The sequence below is a fragment of the Emys orbicularis genome, chromosome 2 (genome assembly GCF_028017835.1).
Source record: "Emys orbicularis isolate rEmyOrb1 chromosome 2, rEmyOrb1.hap1, whole genome shotgun sequence".
In the NCBI taxonomy this organism is placed as follows: Eukaryota; Metazoa; Chordata; order Testudines; family Emydidae; genus Emys; species Emys orbicularis.
In genome coordinates this window covers 176,304,194-176,327,360 of record NC_088684.1, presented here as the reverse complement: position 1 = coordinate 176,327,360, position 23,167 = coordinate 176,304,194, and the positions used below count along the sequence as shown (strand labels likewise).

Here is a 23,167-nt window from a genome sequence, read left to right as displayed (position 1 = left end):
CTGTTGGGGAGAACGGAGAGCTGGGTGCTCTCTGCCAGCTCGTCCTCCTCCTCCTCCTCTTCCCCTTCCGCGGAATCATCAGGTGTCCCTGATGAGATTATCCCCAGCTCGGAATCCACAGTCAGAGGTGGGGTAGTGGTGGCGGCCCCCCCTAGAAATGCATTTAGCTCAGCGTAGAAGCGGCATGTCCGCGGCTCTGACCCGGAGCGACCGTTTGCCTCCTTTGCTTTTTGATAGGCTTGTCTGAGCTCCTTGACTTTCACGCGGCACTGATCTGTGTCCCTATTGTGGCCTCTCTCCATCATGCCCTTGGAAATTTTTTCATAAGTTTTGGCATTTCGTCTTTTCGAACGCAGTTCAGCTAGCACTGAATCCTCTCCCCATATAGAGATCAAATCCAGTACCTCCTGTACGGTCCATGCTGGTGCTCTTTTTCGATTATCAGCCTGCATGGTTACCTGTGCTGATGAGCTCTCTGTGGTCACCTGTGCTCTCCACGCTGTGCAAACAGGAAATGAAATTCAAATGTTCCCGGGGCTTTTCCTGTCCACCTGGCCAGTGCATGCGAGTTCAGATTGCTGGCCAGAGCGGTCACAATGGTGCACTGTGGGATAGCTCCTGGAGGCCAATAACATCGAATTGCGGCCACACTAACGCTAATTCGAATTGACAAATTCGATTTTGGCGCTACTCCGCTCGTCGGGGTGGAGTACAGAAATCGAATTAAAGGGCCCTTTAATTCGAATTAAATGGCTTCGTTGTGTGGACGGTTCCAGAGTTAATTCGAATTAAAGCCACTAAATCCGAATTAAAGGTGTAGTGTAGACCAGGCCGTAGTTATAGCAGAGGTATGTGGGTGGCTGCTGCTGGCCTTCCTGTGGCTCTAAGGAACTTGAGATGGGGATTAAAATCTTTCCTGGAAGCGCATGCTTTTCTTGAGGGAGGATGAAATGCTTTCTTTTTGTGCCTAGTTTGGTAGAAGTTAAACGGGGGTTTTCAAAGCATTAATTATCCAGTACATTTTGCACTGGTTCTTATAAAGTGCATCTTTTACTTCAATATTAATCAGATCATTTTAAGTCTTTCTTTCCCATTTCTCACAGTACAGAATCTCTTTACTAGAATTCTGCCATCCTGAGCTATTCTTAGGACAATTTTGGACCTCAAAATCAGCAAGCAGGTTATACCACTTTAATAGTACCCCCTGCTAGCCGATTAAAGGCCTCATCCTGCCAACTGCTGATTTTCATTTGTGATGTGCTGAGTGCAGTCAACTCCAGTTGATTTAAATGAGAGTTAAAAGTACTTGTCACTTTCAGGTTTTGTACCTTTATAGAGTGGCAATTGTGAATTGCTCAATGTCATCGGGCAGCACCCCCTTGTTGCTCTGCAGGTGTATTGCATTCAGTCACATAGGTGCTGGAACTAGGGGTACCGGGGTTGCTGCTGCTTGAAGTGATTTCCATCATATACAGGGTTTACAGTTTGGTTCAGTGGCTCTCAGCACCCACAACATACAAATGGTTCCAGCATCCCTGCTCAGTCCTCAGGCTCAGAAGATTCAGCAAGCAGCCTTCCCTTGGTGTCTGCCATGCTCTGAGGAAGGAGGCAGCATATATGCTGGTCCTCTTCCTTACAGCTCATCCCCAATTGGTTGAGTGAGAGGGGAACCTTGCCCCATCCACTCTGCAGGGGTCCCGATTCTAGACCCTTAAAGAAACAGTAAATGACTTGCTCCCAAACACTACTGATTTCTGGGGCATCTTCCTCTCTATCAAACCTTCTTATTTCCTAGGTCTTTGCATACATCAAAATGTCCCCAAATCTTAAAGGGCCATGCCAGGTGATGGGGGTGGGTGGGCTGACCCCAAGACATCACTACCTGTAAGGGGGCTACCCGATTACACTCAGCATCTATATCTCTAGGTACTTATATGGTACTCATCACTTGTGTCTGGGCACCCTACAGACATGAATGAATTTATCCTCATAATTCTCCAGTGAGGTAGGGAAATATCAATATATGCATTTTACAGATGAAGGACTGAGATGCACAGGTTAGGCAAATTGATGAAATCTGTAAGAGAGGTAGGAGTTGAACCCAGATCTCCAGAATGTCAGTCCAGTGCATGGGCTCCAAGACCATTCCGTACCTCCACCACACACTGATGGGGAAGGAACCACGTTCCGTTTAATAACATCCAATTAAAAATAGAAGTGGGATTCCTAAAACACATCCAGAATATCCCAAAATTGTTCAGATGTGGATCATTACATAGGATTCATCCTAAAGTAGAGCTTGAGCAACAAGGGGCAAAGGGGTTTAGGATTGCTTAATTTAAATGTATGCTGTGTAGTTAATGGACTGACTCATTTGTCCAATTTTTTCAGTAGTGAAGGTTAACCCTTATCTTGGTTCTGGATTCCAAAATTAATAAGTTAAATAGTTTTTCTTTTTGACAGTCAACACACACATAGTTCACTTTTGCTTGTGTACTCAATAACTGTCTGTTAACAAAAGATGTTCATGTTAAATATGATAGTTTTCTTGTTCAGTATTTTCCATTAAAAATATCAGTTTGCGCACTGTTATCACGTTTTAGTAAATCAGATACCCCAGCAATTCCTTTTTACTTAGAACGGGAAATAATTTTGGCAATTCCAATACCACTGTGTGGATAAACTATGACTTTTTAATGATGACCACTGTATGGTTCTGAAGGGACATAGTGCGGTGATTGCACTGAATGTATTTTTATATGATTTTATTTTTCCTCTTCTTCATTATGAAAAAATACAAAAGACTTATTAAAAAACAAAAATATGTATAGTATTTGGTTGCAAATCAATGGTTTGTGGATTAGAGGATTGGGAAGATGAATGTTTGAAAAAGATTGAAAAGTTAGAGGAAAACTCTACTTCTTGGTCTCTGAAACCATTCTCTGGCATGATTTAGTACTCACAATGCTTGTAGAGGATTCAGATAAATTCAATCTTATATTTGTAAGAAGAAATTCAGTGGCATAATCTATATACTAACTTGCCTTGAGGAATTTTGCCCATAAGCTGATTTGAATGATGAAATACTGAATTTCACTGAATAGTTTAGACGGAATATGGAGCAGATCTGCTTTTTCCTAAAGTAGGTGTATGTGTGAAGGATGAAATAATTTTTCAATAGTAACATTCCTTTTATTTCTGGTATGCTGTTATTGATCCTTTCCATTAGATACTGTCCTCTTTAATATAATATTTTTATAATACTAAGTATTCCATTATGTCCTTTTTTTGCAAAAGTGTTTTATTTAAAGATTCAGATGCACAGAGACCCATTAGGTCTTTGGTTTCAGACTTTTAATTCAGTATGTAATCATTAATTAAGATTCACATTTAGAAAGATAACTCTTTTATATTCCAATATAATATGATATTTTAAAAAGTGATTTCATGTGCTATATTTTGTATGTTCTCATTTTATTTTCTGTTTGCTTAGTCCTTGAGAAAGTTTATAATTCCCTAGAAGAAGTGGGGTATATAGTCAAAGAAGCTTCTGACACTCTGGAATGCAGAATTGAAAGAATTCTGCAGGATATGTCAGACACTCCTCTTGTAACTCTACCCGAAGATGAACCCATTGAAGTACCTGCTTTCCTGGAAAGGACAGAAAAACTTACTGCTACAGCTGCTGAAACTCTGTCTCAGTAAGTCTACTCATGTGTGGTTTGTAGAGTCCATAATGGTAGGATTTAAAATAGTATGGTTAGCTTTTTAATCTCTGTTGTAACAAGACTGCTGGACCAAGCTGAACTTTTATTCTGAACTTTTAACAACAAAATCTATAGGCATCTTAAATGCAACAAAAATAAAGCATTTATATTATTTCTTTCCTGTTTTGCTTGACTGATATTTACTCTCCTTTCCTTTGGTTACAGAACTTCAGAGCAGCCTATTATTTATGCAATGACAAGTAAAGTTGATTCTTAATGTTAACTAACTGATTTAGGACTAGAAGATAGACTCTTTCCCTCTCTAGGTGCTGCATATAATATTTTGCATTTTTACATTATCATGTAATACTTGTTCAGTTGTGTTCCACTGAGACACATCTAAGTGTGCTTTGCATGTCAGAATGATGAAAGGCTGTCTCTCTTCTAGCCTACTATAATTTTTGTATGGTTTGGTCTGTACATCAGGTTAGCTTGCTGTATCATCCTGATAAGCCCAACCTGGGTGAAATGTATGTCTATGATTGCTCACCAAAGCTGGAAAAAAACCCTGATCCTCTTCAAAGAATCCAGGAGATCTAGTTGTATTGGATATACTGCAATCTTCAAAATAGGATGCTGAAAATATCCCAGGATACTTTAACATCCATTGGTTATTTTATAGTACATCCAGGCAGTAGAAATGAACTGAACAGTTTAGGTGTATTTCTGCATTCACCCTTTAATATAGTGTGTTCTGAAAACCAGAGTGGTAGTAGGCTTTCTTCTCTTTTGGGCATCCCCATTTCTTTTGTGGGTGGTTATATTCTGAAATCCATAACGTTCCTTTGTAGACAAAGCCAGCAAGTGGAACGTTCCATGTATGAATTGATAGACATTCTGAAGCACAGATTGAAACCGGAAGACAAAAGCAATCTGCAGGTAAGATCTAAAATGTAAATAATTATGAAGCATTTCTTAAGCCGCTTATATTTCATTTATGAAATATGAATTATTTGGAGCCTTTTTATTTTGTGTTTGCTGTTTCACTGTGACTTTTCAGGATTCATTTGCCTGTGGACATCTTGATATGAAACAGAAAACACGCTGCCAGGAATGTCTGTCCTGTAGTTACTATAACCTGATGGGGCAGCTTTGTCAGAAAAATACTGACTCTCTAGTCAAATGTAGGTTTTTCATTTTAAACTATACTTACTTTTATTTTTTTAATTATATGACATATTTTTATAATATTTTAAAAATTTCTGAACTTGTGGTCACAACTATAATTTTTCTAAAATGTTCTATTTATCTAGGCACCAGGATTCCTTTAGATGCTTTAAGGCGTCGCTTACATGTTCTCAACTCTAAATATCAGATGACCAAGTTCATAAAAGATCAAAGAGTTCCGTTATTCAAAGCTGAAATTCAGTTGGCCATTCCAAATGTTGTCTTGAGGCCAAGTCTTGATGATATTCAGGTAACATCAACACAAATAAATGCACATCACAATCATTCTTGGTATCACATACTTATGTAAATAAGTTTTTTTTTAAATAAGATATGTCTATTTAACCTCAGATAAGAATAGAACTGAGAAAAATAGGACAAAATTAAAAAAAAAATCAATGGTACACAAGATGGTATCTTGAGAAATTAGAAAACTGGAGCCATCAATCAAGATGTTATACTGGCCAATAAAAACAATAATTCTACTGGAAACTTAACTCTCATCTATAATCCTCTACTTTAAAAAGGAAAACTTTTCAAAGAGGGTGTACAAACCAAAGAAGTTGAATTCAAAGCAATCTGTAAAAACTCAGGCTGCGCCCATTACTTACAACTCCTGAAGAATATTCAATGACCATATAAGTGTGAAATAACAGCTATATATCAGTTGCCACACGATGAGGCTCTGATTTAGTGAAGCATTTAAGAACGTTCTTAGGTTTAAGCATATGAGTAATCCCATTTTATTTCAGCAAAACACTTAAGCACATGCTTAAAATCAACTGCTACGTGAATCACTTTACACTGATTCCAAAAGCAATGGTTATAACGTGACTGGCAGCCTAGCAACATTTTGATCTGCCACTCCCTAAATCAATCGTAGAATTCTCAGTCAGATTTAATTTGCAGCCTGTGTGGTCTGGGAACAAGAAGTCAGATAATAAAAAGGAAATTTAAATACTGTAGATAGAAAGGGTTGTATGATGCCATCATTTGTACAGCTACAAATGTATGTAACTAGACTAAATAAATGTATAAAGGGACTCTATGATGGTTGTGAAAGAAGATTAAATTAATTCTGTTAACTGCCTCTGTTTATTCCTCTTTAAACAGGGTATAATATAATAATTAAACCACAATGTGCTATGAGGTATAATTAATGTTTGTAAAGCTCTTTAAAATCCTTGGATGAAAGGCATGTAGAAGTGTAGGGATTATTAGTATGTGGTTTAATCCATGTTTAAGTTAGATGATTTTTTTAAACAGGTTTAACTTCGTGCTGTTGTGGATAGGATATTATGGAACACCCCTTTCCTTTCTCAAAGTATATGAATTATTTGGGGTGCCCTATAATATATTACTTATTAGAATATAGCATTGCTAAGTGGAAGAATGTAAAGATGAGAGGTGCGTTTTTCAACTTTGCTATTAATCAGGCTGTTTTTTTTTAGTGAGGACTGATCTTTGTTTGTTTAAGGTGAATGTTTTACTCTTTTCAGAATGCGGTAAACAAAGCAGTAAATATCATATTATCGATGGCCAGAGATATCCCACTGTGGAAGTTTGCTCATTTACATCATAGACAGCAGCAGGTAGAGTACTTTTTAAAATTTAAATTGCTTAGAATGTTAAAAAAGAATGGTTAGAGAAACTAAATACTTAGGGTTTATTCTTCTAAATTTCCTAGGAAAGGTTACGTTTACATTAATTCTTTGACTTGTAGTTTTGGATTTTTTCTGGTGAGGTAGATTGTACAATTTACTGAAAACATATATATATTTATGTAAAATCTTTACATTAAACAATCAGTTAAGCAGAAGACATATTCATTATTAGTATGTTTATTGAAAATATTTCCCATATTAAAAAGAGCACTAGCTTACACAAAGAGATTTTTACAAATAATGTTAGAGTGTTAGTGCTATTACAGACTGTAGGAGAAAACTAACATCATCTGTGTTTTATTATGCAGCTAATTATGCATAATAAAACACTATTGATCTTCCCAGAGAAAAACAGTATTAAGATGGTGTTAAGCTGGAGAATACATACGATCAGTAATGTAAGAGTAAAAAACATCACATGGATGTTGTAGTTGCCCTAAAACAAGCACTACAAACACAGGACAGTCATAGTCAAGGTTAAACTTAAACAAACTCCACACTTGTAAGCAGGGCTGGCTCCAGCTTTTTTGCCGCCCCAAGCGGCGGGAAAAAAAAAAAAGATAAAGCCGCGATTGGCGGCACTTTGGCGGCAGCTCTACCGCACCGCTTCATTCTTCGGCGGCAATTTGGCGGCCGGTCCTTCCCTCTGAGAGGGACTGAGGGACCCGCCACCGAATTGCCACCGAAGACTGAAACGTGCCGCCCCAAGCACCTGCTTCCTGCGCTGGTGCCTGGAGCCAGCCCTGCTTGTAAGGGTATGGAAATGCACAGTTAAGGCACCCAAACAACCTTAAAATTCTGCTTTGTAGTGATGCTATGCAATAAGCATAAAGTTATAGTTAATGCATTTTAGTGATGGTAGTACCAGATTAAATTAAACTGATGTTTTAAAGACACTTTCTTTTTTCCATCTAATTTTTGTCTTCATAGAGAAGTGTGCAGATCTCCCACTGTAGGAATAATTGGTTCAGCACATGGCTCTTAAAGGGAGGTGGGGAGCAAATAGGAAAATAAGTGGACCCTTGAAGCTTCCAAAGGAGCTTCAATGGGTTCCCAGAGAAAAGAGGAAGGGAGGAGGGAAATGTGGGAACCAAAAGGACATACGAATACCCAGTTTATCCAATAAAAATATTAATTATTATGAGCAACTTCCCTTGGGCTGGTGGATCCTAGGCTTGTCATGCAGGTGACATGTCTGCACTTCAGGGGCAGAGTTATAGTTACTAGCCGGGCCTGCCAGATGACCATGGAGTGGCAATAGCTTTGGCTTAAAGAAGAAGATTATTGTATTTCTACGTAGCCCTCAGATGTAGGGGTTTTAAAAAGTTAGAGGAGCATACTGTCTGGACTGGTCCTACCTGGATCAGGCACAGAAACTCCATGGCACATTTTTGGTTTGCAACCCTGTATATAACAGGGACAGGGAAAGCAGGCTTCAGATACGTTGATTCAGGAAACATGGACAATTTTCAAAGGCATGCTTCTTTCAAACCTAATGCTCAATGTGTGTCAGAAATGAGTCTGAACACTTGAGTTGAACAATGAGTCCAACGGGTCACAGGGACGCTAACCCATGCATGCCTGTGACAAGGTAAAGACTCAGTCAGCATAACAGGATGCTGTCCCCTAGGCCAATACGAAGATGCCCCTCCTATGACTTCTTCTTTTATACAGTAGTACAAACAAGTTACGTATTACACTCCAGATGTTGTTAGTTACCACCCTTATACCTTGTACCTGCTAGTTTGAACAAAACATCCGTATCCATTATCCTGTCATTCCCTCCTTATCTTTAGGAGGGGTCGGTGTGTTCTTGTACCATCTCTTAGGAATGTATTAACATAGTTACTTGAGCGATATGTGTGGTTTTGCGCCATCCTCTCTGGTCAGGAATGTGCTTATTTGGTGTTAGCTTATACCTAGCATGTTACTGTTGTGCCAACACCAGCTCTACTTTGGTTCACAGCCTTTGGTTCACACTGTTAGTTATGCCTAGGGCTCCAGCAAGGTCTGCAGACAGAAGACATTTCTCCGCTGGACAGTGGAAATCATGTCCTTTCTAGCCATAGTTAATACATACAGTAGGGTGTGGTGGTTTTTTTTTTTTTTTAAATACTGGTGCTACTACTGGAATATCTAGGAGTGTGGGGCCTGCAGTGCCATGCCCCAGCCATCTCAGGTTGAAAGTCAAAGGAAAAACTCTATCTGATTGAGGGTTGTCCAGATAAATTCTCTATCGCTATGACCATCAAAGAGGGGAAGGAGCTGGCTCTAATTCCAGGAAAGGGAAAGAGAAAATGCTTCATTTCCAAGCTGGTTCTCTGAAAAGTGGCTTTGTAAAAATGGTTCCTTTTTATTCAGCAGATCTGTTTCCTGTGTGTAGTTTGTCATTGAAATCAGCAGATATGACTAAAATAAAGGATTTACTGCTTTTTCCTCCTCTAAGCCCTACATCATGAAAACAGCTAAGAGAGAAGGAGTAGGATTCAATTTCTCCTTATGCATCATCAGAACAGAATTGTTTACTATGTTCCAGTTACCCCTCTGCAGCTTACAGAAGCTTGTATATGCAAGAAGGAAAGAACTCAGCTTTGCTCTCAGAGCCCAGACAGGAATGGCAGGGCTAGCAGTTTAGTGGACCCCCCCCCCCAATAATGTTACTCGTAAACTCGACACAAACATGGAACCCCACAAAGCCATTTTTACAAAGTCACCTTTAAGAATAGAATTATAATTCAGTGACATGAGCCAAACTAAGAGCAAGTGGTTATTCATGAAGGGTGTTTTTCTTTTATTTTTATCTGCGCTCATAAGTTGCTCATTCTTGTTGTAGAATGTTAAGTAAAACTACTGGATGCAGGTTTACTGTTGTTTCATTTACAGCAGATGGAACAGACTGCTGCCGTTGAGCTGGGTGATGAGAGCAAACTCACCAAGATGGTAGCAGTGAGACCTTTGGACAAACAGATCAGTGAACACAAGGATGTGAACAAAGCTATGATCCAGCTTACCACAATAATTTTATCTCTTAAAACTGAGGCAGTGGATATTTTGAAGAGCTTTGCTAAATTCTCCAGCATCTGGAATCAGGTTAAATAGATATATTAATATATCTCACTTTATTGCAAAACGTGCTACTTTTTATTGGGTAAAATGATCTGCTTTTGGTTATATTAATAAATTGTGTTTCCTGTAAACAGTGAATTATTTTGACTGTCTCATGTTTTTTCCCCCCTCGAACATTTTCTAGGAGCAATAGGTTTATTTTTTGTACGTGTTTGCTATATCTTAAGATTTTACAGTATAAAGTTGATACCTCAGCCCTAATACTTCCCTTTCTTTCTTACTGACCACATAAATGACCACAATTCACTGATGAACTATGTCAGACGAACAAGGTGGTGAGGTAATATTTTTTATTGGTCAGAAGAAGACAGAAAAAACAAAATGTTGGTAGCACAAAATCCACTCTGAATCTTTCTGACAACAGCAGAAGGACTTGCTACAGGAATGTGCCTCAGCTGTATAGGAAGCGAAAAGAACCATCTTCTCCTCCACCATTGCCTCTGGGAAATCAGAGCCTGCAGAGATGTTCCAAAGAGTGAACTGGCTAATTCTCCCTGAATGCATAAACGAGGCCTCAGACACAAGCACCAGCTGCTGCAAGGAGCTTTCATCCAACTTCACAGAAAGGATAAACTGCATACAGGAAAAACAACCCAGGACTGAAGATTTTAAACCAGAACAGAATCCAGGATGGTGGATGGGTTTTTGCTCTGAGTTTGGCCCCATCACATACTTGTGGAACTCTGAGGACTGGCTTGGCAAGTAATAACTTGTGACATAGATCCGGGAAGCTCCTGATTAGTGAAAGCCAGTGCAGAGAAACATATGTTATAAGTGCGTCCTTTAGTGAGGACAGACTACTAACCCTTCACGCTAAAGAATGAGAGAGTCTGTCTGATCCTTGCACATGATGAATGCCATCTCTCTAACTACTGGCTGCTTCCAATCTCCCCTCCTAAGCAAAATCATAGAGTACACTGTGACAACCAAGCTCCAACAGTCTATGGCATCTGCTGACTTTCTGGATAATTCACAGTCAGTCAGACTTCAGACCAGGGATTGCCATTGAGACAACTCTAAAAGCCCCTATGGGGAGCTACTTCATGGCCATGAATAGGGGCTGAACCTCAGTGATTACCTAACCTTTCCTCAGCCTTTGACAGAGCTGGCCACTGTTGCTGCTGCTGCACTTACAAGACTTGCGAGATTAAATGATATAGCACTGTAATGGTTTCAATCATTAAACCATTAAACAAATGGTTTCTCCAGGAATATCCCAAGAGTTGTGAATGGCGGCTGCTCTTCATCTACAAGAGCACTTATGTATAGAGTTCTGCAGGAATCAGTGCTGTCCTTCTTCCTCTTCAGTGTCTCTGTGAGACCATTTGTGCAAATTGTGTGTTGCCACGGTCTCCATAACTAACAATACACAGGTGATACTCTGCTTTCTCTCTTCTCAGGAGATGCAAAAAGTGTAATCACAAAAGACCTCCCAATGCCAGCTACAGATTAGCACCTGGATGAAGATCAGATAGTTCAAAATGAGCCTATACAAGACCAAAAATATATCTGGGTATGAGGGTGGAGGTGAAACTGCAACTCCAACTTGTCCAGAGCCCAACAGCCAGCCTCCGTAGGAGCAGAACGTCATGCCAATGCCATCATTAGTATCTCCTCCCACTAAGCTCCACTGTATGCTAAATGATCTGCTGCTGAATATGCCCTAGTCTTATAGTAGTAGCTGTAAAGTATAGGTAAAAAACATACAGTTTCTGGGAGAAGGGACTGTTGATTCATTCAGCTACTGTTAGGTGGCTATGGAGTGTATTTTCAACTTCATGAAGATGTTCTAGGTGTTGGTGAATATGAGTTGTTCTGCAACGAGTGGGGATGGGTAGACTAAAAATTCCCACCATAGTTTTGGTAGCTTGATTTCAAACTCCATAGAAATATTTGGAGTGGTAACTGGCATCATGGTCTGTGTCAATTTCCTGCTGACAGATACGGAAAATGTGATTCAAAAGGGGAATGGGGAAAAGGAGAGAAGACAGGAAAAACAAAGCAGTTGGAATGATTTATAAAACTTAAATTAGATTTTAAGCTCTTTGAGACAGAGACCATGTCTTCATTTATGTTTGCACGGCACCTAGCCCAGTTCGGGGATAAGGAGGCTACTATAAATGTTAAACAATAATACACAATTCTCCAATTATGCAGGATCCAGAGGAAAAAGTAAAAGAATTTCTAGAGACTAACCCAGTGATGTCTGAATTCCAAACACAGATTAATTACTTTTCTGTAAGTATTGCCTAAAATTCTTCTGCTGTTCAGAGAAAAGTTATAGTGCAGTAAAGTTGATAATTTGTTTTATTCTTAGCAATTAGAAATCCAAATTAGAGAACTGCCAAGTCATTGCATATTGGAATCAGTGGATTTTGCAACTGAGTCTTTGAAAATGGCCTTAATTCAGGAATGTCGTTTGAGGCAGAGATCATTTGGATTAGCTTTAAATAAAAAAGCTGCCATGGACATGGATGCAATTTACACATTCATTGACAATCTCAGCAAGCGATTAAACAGGCCAATCAATGATCTTGATGATGTGCGAGGAGCAATGGAAGCATTAAAGGAAATACGAGAGGCTGAGATTAAAATTGACATGACAGTTGGACCTATAGAGGAATCTTATGCTCTGCTACATAAGTATGATCTACTGTTTAAAGATGGAAATGCAGAAAGAGTTGATGGGTTGGCATATGCTTGGAAGAACCTAAACACACAGGTACTGTAGCTTTATCACTTCTAGAGTAGGCAAAGTACAGTCATTCTTGTCAGAATTTTTTGTGCCACATGACTGGAGGAGAACCGTTTTATTTTAAACATTCACTTATTTCAAATCCTCCTGATTATTTTCACTTTTATGCATATATTTACTTATGACAGGTATTGAAGATTCAGGACTTGCTGCTTGAAGTGCAACCATCCATGAAAACAGATTTACTGAATGGTGTTAAAAAGTTCCAGATTGATGCTGTGGAATTTTACACAGACTATAATGAAAAGTGAGTGAATCATGGTGCAGTACAACATTATGTTACATTGGTAATTGTTCCAGAAGGGTACATCTAAGGTGTCTTCAGGAAACTAACAAGAGGCTGTAAGAGGCACATTACAGCTGAAAGAAATACATAGTTTCAAAAAGCACAATTTTTTCCCCAATGTGTTTTACCGTTAAAGGTCTGGGTTGGGCAAATACTATTATTGCCATAGATTCATTTCAGTGTAAGATTCAAGTTTGAAATGTCAGATGAATTAATTAGGATTGGAAAAAATAAGAATCAACCAGAACCTCAGCCCAAATCTCAAGTCAAACTCTTCTAAGGTCCTGATCCAGCAAAGCACTTAAGCATGTGTTTAATTTTAAATGTGTGAATAGTCCCTTTGAAGTCAATGGAGATTCAGACCTGCTGAAGCCCATTATCCAGTGCACTGAGCCGTCCAAGTTTACAGTTAGGGGCAAAAATCATATACCTTCATTGTATTTACTTGATGGTTTAATTTTGTCTCTGGCACTAACTGTTGTAATCTTCTCCATTGAGGGTTGATTGCTATCAGTGTAGTGATTTTCCCTTGTTTCATGAAGAGTGAAAGTGAAAATCACATTAATTAAAATATATATTTAAAAACAAAAATCCCGGCATTGCTCAGGGGCGGGGGCTTCGGGGAAGAGGTGGAGTGGGGGCGGGGTGGGAAGAGGCGGGGCGGAGCAGGGTTGCTTGCTGCTGTCGGCGCCAGGCACCCTGGACCCCTAGAAACAAAATAAAAAAATTGTTGACCTTTTTGTTCCTGTTAACTTCAGATGCTGGTAGTTAGGGCGAGTTGTGTCACCAGAAATGTAGGAAAGACCCTTAGGAAAGACCTAACATCTGATGTCAAAACAATTATATTTTTGGTCTCTCTTCTCAGATCTTTTCTGATAAACGTCAATTATCAGAAAAAAATCCCTTATGTTTAAAAAATACTTCATAGCATGTGGGCTAGGAGAGTTTTCCATTTCTTTAAACAGTACCTCTATGATGCTCTTTGGAAAACCTGCACAATTGGTATTACTGTATATGTGAATTTGACTACGTTGATTTTTGCAGAGGCCCTGGTGCGGAAGACATTCCTCCCTGGGAAGCAAGTGATAGATTACAAATCTTCCAAGCCAAGTTTGATGAACTGTGGAGGAAGTATATCACTTTTTCTGGTGGGGAAGAATTATTTGGTCTTTCTGTCACAGGTAATGATGCCACAGTTGGAGTTCAAAACATCACAAAATGAATGTCAGGCAAATAATATTAGCCAAGCGTTTGTGAGGTTGCTGTCTGGCTGGCAGCTTTGTCCATTAAGGTTTGGGTCTTAGTTGTACAAAGGGCTAATCAGATATTGTCACTGGAATATCATCTCAACATTTGCTTTTGTAATCTGGAGGTCTAAACAAATATCTGGAGAAATTAAAAGGTTATGGATTTTAATTAACTCTATTATAGGCATCTCTAACAAATCTGTGGCCACTTAGGACCTCAATATGACAACAAAATAGACCTCAGGTACTTCTGCTTCAAAAACACAAACTAAAATCAAAAGAAAACTATAGCAGTTGCAGCAGTTTGTATCCAATACCAAACTGGTCCCCTGTTGCCCAGAGGCTGGAGGTGACATATGTAAAGGTATTTAGGCACCTAATGATGCAAGTAGGTACCTACTAGGGTTTTCAAAAGTGCCTAGGAGCTTTTGAAATCCCACTAAGCGCCTATCTGCATCTTTAGGTGCCTAAATACCTTTACAAATCTGGCCCTGAGTGACGGCAAAGGTGACTTTAAACTACCTTTGCCCACCTTCGTCAGGTGCACAAAGAGGCGTTGTGATACACCTGAAGATCTGGGTCAACATCCTCAAAGGAATCTTTTATTTGCAGTCACAGATGGTTTAGACAACCCTGTGCAGAAATGGAGTTTAAACATACCTGACATAAAGAAGACAGCTTTTTTGAGAAATGGAGCTCCGAAGGAGATGCAACATGACAAATTCTTGTTAATATAAGGGTATGTCTGCACTGCAATTAAACAAACGCAGCTGGCCTGTGTCAGCTGACTCGGGCTTAGGTTACTGGGCTGTTTAATGGCTGTGTAGATGATTGGGCATGTCTGCGTGTCCCAGAGCATGGGCTCTGGCCTGAGCCCAAACATCTACATAGCAACTGAACAACCCCTTAGCCCAAGCCCCGAGAACCTGAGTTAGCTGACACAGGCCAGTCCTGGGTGTTGAATTGCAGTGTAGACATACCCATAGTGACTGCACCCAGGAGAGAGTGTGCACGCTTATTGAAGATTGGCATCTTGGATGGAGTCTGCCTACCTCTGACAGAAACCTGAGCTTCTGTCTCTGTTACGCTTTGGTGACACTTTTAGAGTAGATTGTCTTATCAATACAGTATTAATGAATTGAAATAAAAATTAGTTGAATTGAGTGTGGGTACTAAGGTCTCTGTGGTCCCTGTGTAAGTGGGCATGGTTGAATAGGAGTACTAAGTTGTGTGAATGTAGGCCTACGGGCTGGCAGGGTTGATGAGGGCAGGGTAATTAAAAACAACCGGGGATAGGGTTAGAAATAAGGGACAGTGAGCTCTCTGACAGGAAGGGATGGGCTACAGAAAATTACATCATGGATAGCTTCTCTGGGAGATGGGGTCCAGCAAGGCTCTGGACCAAAGAGGGGACGTTGACACCTTATCCTGGGCCCTGTAAATCCTGATAGTGATACTGGTAAATGCTTTCAGTGTCAGCTTCATTGTAGTAAAATATGTTCCTTGTCTAGAGTAAAGTGCCTTCCCCAACAAATGCTTTGGTTTAAATTAAAGTTGTGACAAAAATGCAATAAACACCTTATTTTATAAATATGAAATTTAGTGCTTGCCCTGTGAGACATCAGAAATATGTATACAAACCTATCCTCTTTTTGGTGCTTCGTGGTGTGAAAGCTTTTCCATTACAAGGACAGTCCATATTTTACTATGCCACAATTCCATAGGAGGAGGGGGCCATATTTTTCTAATAATGTGCAATACAAAGTCTAGCTGCTAACAATAAATAATAAATTAATTTGTTTAAAATGTAGATCCTTTACTGGGGCATTAAGTAAGCAGGTCGAGGGATCTCTAGGAAGCTGGCATTTTGTCATAAGATGAATCTTTTAAATAATTTCCTCCCACCTTTCCCTGCAACCTTCCAACAGAGCGCCTCCCTAGTAGCAAAAATGTGATGGATCTCAACTGAAGTCCAATACCATCCAGAGGCAGCAAATTATATGGGCGCATGATGCCCATGCTCCATCAATATTCATGAAGGTGGGCCCAGCTCCACCAATGTTTGGGCCCCAGGCCCTGTGCTTTGGGGGGCCCTGCGCCATGGGTCGGCAACGTGGGGCTCTCTCACCTCGGGGGCAGCTCCCCCCATCCCCGGAGTCGCTGCGTGCTGCGGAGAGGCCCCAGCGCCGACCCAGCTCCCAGCCCATTGGCCGGGAACCCCGGCCAATGGGAGCTGCAGGGTCCAATGCCAGAGCTGCCTGGCCACGCCTCCACAGCAGGGAGCGGGAGGGAGCCGCAGGCAGAGAGAGCCCCAGGAGTCTGTCACTGTCAGAGAGACACAGACACAGCTGGGGGGTTGTGGGGACAGACAGATGGAGCTGGGGGCAGGGGAAAGGAGCAGTGATGGGCACCCTGGGGCTGGCATAAAATACACAGTTCAGAGGGGGCTTCCTGAGGGGACTATAGCAGCCCCCCCACCCCCCGCAGAGCAGACCTGGGCTGCGGCTGGCTCCGTCCATCACTCCCCCAGCCCCACAGAGACCCACACAACCCTCTGCCCCCCCGAGAGACCCCCAACGACCCCTGTGCCACTGTCGCCCCTCTCCAGAGAGCTCCCCCTTTGTGCCAGACAACTCCCCTTCCCCACTGCCTCCCCTGCTCCAGAGCTTCCTACAATCTCCCCCTTTGCTTTCCTCCCCTCCCACCAGCCCATTGGCCGGGAGGCTCCCAGCCTATTGGCCAGCAAGGCCAATGGGAGCTGCACCGGAAGCAGGGTGCCTGCTTGCAGATGCAGACCTGCCCAGCTGTGCCTCCACAGCACGGGGAGGGGGAGCCACAGGTGAGCAAGCCCCAGCCATCATCATCACAGGCACAGCAATTCTCTGGATATTTAATTTCACTGAGGAAGTAATTCAATCTTCTCTTCCTTTCCAGACAGTTTGTGGCTTTTCCTGTAAGAAAACTTACAATTTCTTTGCAAAGAAGTCAATTTATAGTTTTTTCACTTGAGAAGCATATTTTCTGGTTGTTCATAAGCTCATTTATTTTGTTAACTCGGTTTCATAGGCAACTTGAATTGTACCTGGTTTCTTCCATTGGTCCATGGAAGATGTGTAGATTTTTATTTCTGTGGGCCAAACCACCCTGTGTAGAAATGTAAATGTCAGAGCTAGAAAGGCTGTGCAAGGATATGGGTCCCTTCAGGAAATTGTCCTCAAGTCATTCATTCTTCTGGGCATTCCATTCTATTGTTCCCTCCTATAGTGATAGTGATCAGTGTTTCCACCCACAGGGGAGAGGCAGAAGACTGGGTCAACCCTGCAGTGACTCTGCCTCTACCCTTGTTCTCTGTCTGCTCTCTCTACCAGCCCCTTTGGTCTCCCTAGGATTACCCCTACCATTACTCCCTCTGCGTCGTCTTTCTCTGGAGCTTCTCATGAAGTAAAGTCTGTCATTACAGGTTCTTACCTCTGTAATGTATTTAATTTTGATGTATTTATTAAGTGTTAATTAATGCACTATTGGGAGTCCCCTTCAGCCCTCTGTATAAATTGATCCTCTTCTTTCCATATGTTTTGCCCATAGGGTTTCCTGCAGCCCTAGGGCAGTCAGCAATAACCCCTGTGCCTTTGCAATGGGGTGAGGGAAGGGGTCTGTGGGTTCCCTATTCATGTGATTTGCAAGAAGTGTTATCATTACTCAAGGTACCAAATGTGTTTAAATGATATAAGTGCCTTGTAAAATCCCAAAGCAAGCTCATTTTCATTTCTCATATAATCTCATATGCAGTATACACACATTTTTCATTAATTATATGAGTTGAATTTATTATTATTATTGTTGTTGTTATTAGCTGGGTTACTGGGGTTTTTTTCAGTGTGGCAAAATGTGTGCTATGTTATGGGTTGAATGATTGAATGACATAATACCCCCTGCCCCCAATGTCCGTCACTAAGTCCGGTAATTTTGTCAAGTGTTCGTCGCACAACATGGTGGTGCCTACCCCTGCCTTGTGCTTCAGGGGGTCACGGGTTCCAGGGCGGCCTGGGGAGTTAGCGGGGGGCCTGGCGCTGGCAGCAGTGAGTGACCTGGCCCCAGCCCACTCCGCTCCACCTTGCCGGCTCCCGGCATTGCTCAGGGGCGGGGGCTTCGGGGAAGAGGTGGAGTGGGGGCGGGGTGAGAAGAGGCAGGGCGGAGCAGGGTTGCTTGCTGCTGTCGGCGCCAGGCACCCTGGACCCCACATTCTCCTGAAACGTGGGGCCCCCCCAAAGCGTGGGACCCGGGGTGGTTGCCCCGGTCCATCCTATGGATGGGACAGATCCACTTGGGCACCACCAAAAATTATACAAACCTGCCGCCCATGATGCCATCTAGACAGTAATTTATAAACATTTTCATTATGAGCTACACTAATTCAAGATGTTTATCCTCTTTCCCATACAGAGACCCACTCATCCAGACCCATTTCTTTGTCCTAATCCCTCGCCCATCTTTTCATCTAGGTTGTTTATTATCAACATTGTTTTCAATCAAAATTGTAAAAAGAACAGGAGTACTTGTGGCACCTTAGAGACTAACAAATTTATTTGAGCATAAGCTTTCGTGGGCTACATCCCACTTCTTCAGATGCATAGAATGGAACATATATTGAGGAGATATATATACACACACATACAGAGAGCATGAACAGGTGGGAGTTGTCTTACCAACTCTGAGAGGCCAATTAAGTAAGAGAGAGGAAAAAAAAAAACCTTTTGAAGTGATAATCAAGATAGCCCAGTACAGACAGGTTGATAAGAAGTGTGAGAGTACTTACATGGGGAGATAGATTCAATGTTTGTAATGGCTCAGCCATTCCCAGTCTTTATTCAAACCTAAATTGATTGTCTAATTTGCATATCAATTCGAGTTCAGCAGTTTCTCGTTGGAGTCTGTTTTTGAAGCTTTTCTGTTGTAAAATAGCCACCCGCAGGTCTGTCATTGAATGACCAGACAGGTTAAAGTGTTCTCCCACTGGTTTTTGAGTATTATGATTCCTGATGTCAGATTTGTGTCCATTAATTCTTTTGCCTAGAGACTGTCCGGTTTGGCCAATGTACATGGCAGAGGGGCATTGCTGGCACATGATGGCATATATCACATTGGTAGATGTGCAGGTGAACGAGCCCCTGATGGTATGGCTGATGTGATTAGGTCCTATGATGATGTCACTTGAATAGATATGTACACAGAGTTGGCATCGGGCTTTGTTGCAAGGATAGGTTCCTGGGTCAGTGTTTTTGTTCAGTGATGTGTGGTTGCTGGTGAGTATTTGCTTCAGGTTGGGGGGTTGTCTGTAAGTGAGGACAGGTCTGTCTCCCAAGATCTGTGAGATTGAGGGATCATCTTTCAGGATAGGTTGTAGATCTTTGATGATGCGCTGGAGAGGTTTTAGTTGGGGGTTGAAGGTGACGGCTAGTGGTATTCTGTTATTTTCTTTGTTGGGCCTGTCTTGTAGGAGGTGACTTCTGGGTACCCGTCTGGCTCTGTCAATCTGTTTTTTCACTTCAGCAGGTAGGTATTGTAGTTTTAAGAATGCTTGATAGAGATCTTGTAGGTGCTTGTCTCTGTCTGAGGGATTGGAGCAAATGCGGTTGTATCTTAGAGCTTGGCTGTAGACAATGGATCTTGTGGTGTGTCCTGGACGGAAGCTAGAGGCATGTAGGTAAGTATAGCGGTCAGTAGGTTTCCAGTATAGGGTGGTATTTATGTGACCATTGCTTATTAGCACAGTAGTGTCCAGGAAATGGATCGCTTGTGTGGATTGATCTAGGCTGAGGTTAATGGTGGGATGGAAATTATTGAAATCATGGTAGAATTCCTCAAGGGCTTCCTTTCCATGGGTCCAGATGATGAAGATGTCATCAATGTAGCACAAGTAGAGTAGGGGCGTTAGGGGACGAGAGCTAAGGAAGCGTTGTTCTAAGTCAGCCATAAAAATGTTGGCATACTGTGGGGCCATGCGGGTACCCATAGCAGTGCCACTGACTTGAAGGTATATATTGTCCCCAAATGTGAAATAGTTGTGGGTGAGGACAAAGTCACAAAGTTCAGCCACCAGGTTAGCTGTGACATTATCAGGGATACTGTTCCTGATGGCTTGTAGTCCATCTTTGTGTGGAATATTGGTGTAGAGGGCTTCTACATCCATAGTGGCCAGGATGGTGTTTTCTGGAAGATCACCGATGGATTGTAGTTTCCTCTGAAACCAATCAAAATTGTGTACATCTTAGAATTTAAACCACTTGTTCCAGCTTGCTCCTGGGTCAACTCCTCAAATGTTGTTAAAATTCAAGATAGAGCAACCTCATAGGTGTTCAGAAATTTGGTCACCCTTTTTTTTTTTTTTTAAGCAAACTCAGAGGAGAAGGGCTCTCCATGGAGTAAGTCAGAATCTTTAGTCAGGTTCTTTAACTATTAACCTGATCCTGAGTATAATGTACAATGAATAATGCTAAGTTTGTCACTTATATATTTAGTAAAAGTCATGGACAGGTCACAAGCAATTAACAAAAATTCACAGAAGCCTGTGATCTGTCTCTGACTTTCACTAAAAATATTCCTGACAAAAGGGAGAGGCAGGTTCAGCACCCACTGCTGCTGGGGCTCCTGGGTCCCCCACTGCAGTGAGATCTCCGGGATCCCGCCGCTGGCCGCGGTTGGGCAGCTGGGGAGAATCCCCCCCCCCACTGGCCGCGGCTGGGCAGCTGCGTGGGCAGGGCTGGCTGGGAGTTCCAGCCCCAGGGCAGAAAATGTCACGGAGATCAGTGGAAGTCATGGATTCTGTGACTTCTGTGATCTCCGTCACAATCGTAGCAATGACGTATGCTTACATTTTATTGTAACTTTGCCTAAAAAAAAGAAAGAAAGAAATGGGCCTGCAAATGGCAAGTTTGACATTTCTAAATTTTAACAATATATTTAGCTAGGGATTCCCAAATCACTGCAACAAAATGAGTGAAATTTTTAAAAAATGGGGTCCTTTCTAAATGCTTCTAACTTTTAACATATTTTATAGGATCATTTTAAATGTTGTTATTAAATCTGTACCTCTCTAGTAACTGGTGCAAATTTGGGAAGAAAATATTTTAGTTTTCCTATGAAATTGGTAGATTAAGTCTCCACTTTAGCTGCCTTCTTCAACACGAATTTAAGTACAAAGTCATGAGTTGTCTCTCCATAATATGGTTAGGTTTATGATATAAAGAAGTGGTCATACACTGGCTGGAAACTGAGTAATTACTGTGGGCCAGATTCTGACACTCTTGCTCAATGGGACTGTTTTTGTGACTATTTGAGGAATATTCACTACTCAGTGTGAATAATGGTGTCAAAACCTGACCCTTTATGTTTATTAAAACTTCATTTTAAAAAGGCACAGATTATATTTTTCTTAAATAATTTGAATCTAATAGATAATCACAATTTGCTTCTTTTAAAATTTGGAACAGAATATCCAGAACTACAAAAAATAAAACGGGAGCTTACACTGCTTCAGAAACTTTATGGTCTTTACAATTCGGTTAATGCTAATATCAGTGGATACTATGAAATATTTTGGAGTGACTTGGACATTGAAAAAATTAACAGTGAACTTCTGGATTTTCAAAACAGGTAAATGATTTAGTATAAGTTAAAATGCATCAAAAGTCTTCTCTGCCATCTTTCATTAATTCATGAGAGCTGATCCTTCAGGGAATTTTTTCAACATGCTTATATATTTCCAACCTTGGCCTTATCTGATATCCAAGAGACAGAAATTTCAGACAGAATGAGGTAGAAAAAATCAACACAGCTGCTGCATGAATATAAATACACTGAATGCAATAAGGTGATAAGTAACAATCAGCATGGATTTGTCAAGAACAAATCGTGTCAAACCAACCTGATAGCTTTCTTTGACAGGGTAACAAGCCTTGTGGATGGGGAGAAGTGGTAGATGTGATATATCTTGATTTTGATACTGTCTCGCATGACTTTTTCATAAACAAACTAGGGAAATACAACCTAGATGGAGGTACTATAAGGTGGGTGCATTACTGGTTGGAAAACTGTTATCTGTGGTTAATAGTTAAGTTGGAAGGGCATATTGAGTGGGGTCCTGCAGGGATCAGTTCTGGGTTTGGTTCTGTTCAATATCTTCACCAATGATTTAGATAATGGCATAGAGAGTACACTTATAATGTTTGTGGATGATACCCAGTTGGGAGGGGTTGCAAGTGGTTTGGAGGATAGGATTAAAATTCAAATGATCTGGACAAACTGGAGAAATGGTCTGCAGTAAATAGGATGAAATTCAATAAGGACAAATGCAAAGTACTCCACTTGGGAAGGAACGATCAGTTGCACACATACAAAATGGGAAATGACTGCCTAGGAAGGAGCAGTGCGGAAAGGGATCTGGGCGCCACATTTCAGGAAAGATGTGGACAAATTGGAGAACGTCCAGAGAAGAGAAACAAAAATGATTAAAGGTCTAGAAAACATGATCTATGAGGGAAGATTGAAAAAATTGGGTTTGTTTAAGACTGAGAGGGGACATAACAGTTTTCAAGTACATAAAAGGCTGTTACGAAGAGGAGGGAGGTAAATTGTTCTCCTTAACTTCTGAGGATAGGCCAAGAAGCAATGGGCTTAAATTGCAGCAAGGGAGATTTAGGCTGGACATTAGGAAAAACTTCCTAATTGTCAGGGTGGTTAAGCACTGGAATAAATTGCTCAGGGAGGTTGTGGAATCTCCATCATTTGAGATTTTTAAGAGCAGGTTAGACAAACACCTGTCAGGGATGGTCTAGATAATACTTAGTTCTACCATGAGTAGGAGGGACTGGACTAGATGACCTCTCAAGGTCCCTTCCAGTTCTAAGATTCTATCATTCTATAATTGGGTCCTTCATTCGCAACCTAAATCTTTGAGCTTTTTAGGCAGAATTCTGTCAAGTGACTATCAATTTCTATACCCTCAGTTTTCCTATTTTCTTTTATAGGAACCAAAGCCTTCCCCCTCTGTCAAGCTTGAGTAGCCAGGCTTGGTTCATAGGGATTCTTTGTGAGGGCTCAGAGGAGAAACATTTCCCACAGTCCATGGAACACAGTAGAGCCATGAAGTGAAATCC

At 41.2% G+C, this 23,167-nt stretch overlaps 1 protein-coding gene across 1 annotated transcript in view; it reads left to right on the top strand.

The window, feature by feature from the left end:
• The window catches only part of LOC135873590 (dynein axonemal heavy chain 5-like), a 283,929-nt gene that overhangs the window by 66,968 nt on the left and 193,794 nt on the right, over positions 1 to 23,167 (top strand). The window contains exons 21-31 of the mRNA XM_065398212.1: positions 3,494 to 3,701; positions 4,559 to 4,646; positions 4,768 to 4,891; positions 5,021 to 5,184; positions 6,434 to 6,526; positions 9,485 to 9,688; positions 11,882 to 11,962; positions 12,042 to 12,446; positions 12,608 to 12,726; positions 13,810 to 13,946; positions 21,503 to 21,665. Of these exons, the coding sequence (XP_065254284.1) occupies positions 3,494 to 3,701; positions 4,559 to 4,646; positions 4,768 to 4,891; positions 5,021 to 5,184; positions 6,434 to 6,526; positions 9,485 to 9,688; positions 11,882 to 11,962; positions 12,042 to 12,446; positions 12,608 to 12,726; positions 13,810 to 13,946; positions 21,503 to 21,665 (1,786 nt within the window). The remainder of the gene's footprint in view (positions 1 to 3,493; positions 3,702 to 4,558; positions 4,647 to 4,767; positions 4,892 to 5,020; positions 5,185 to 6,433; positions 6,527 to 9,484; positions 9,689 to 11,881; positions 11,963 to 12,041; positions 12,447 to 12,607; positions 12,727 to 13,809; positions 13,947 to 21,502; positions 21,666 to 23,167) is intronic.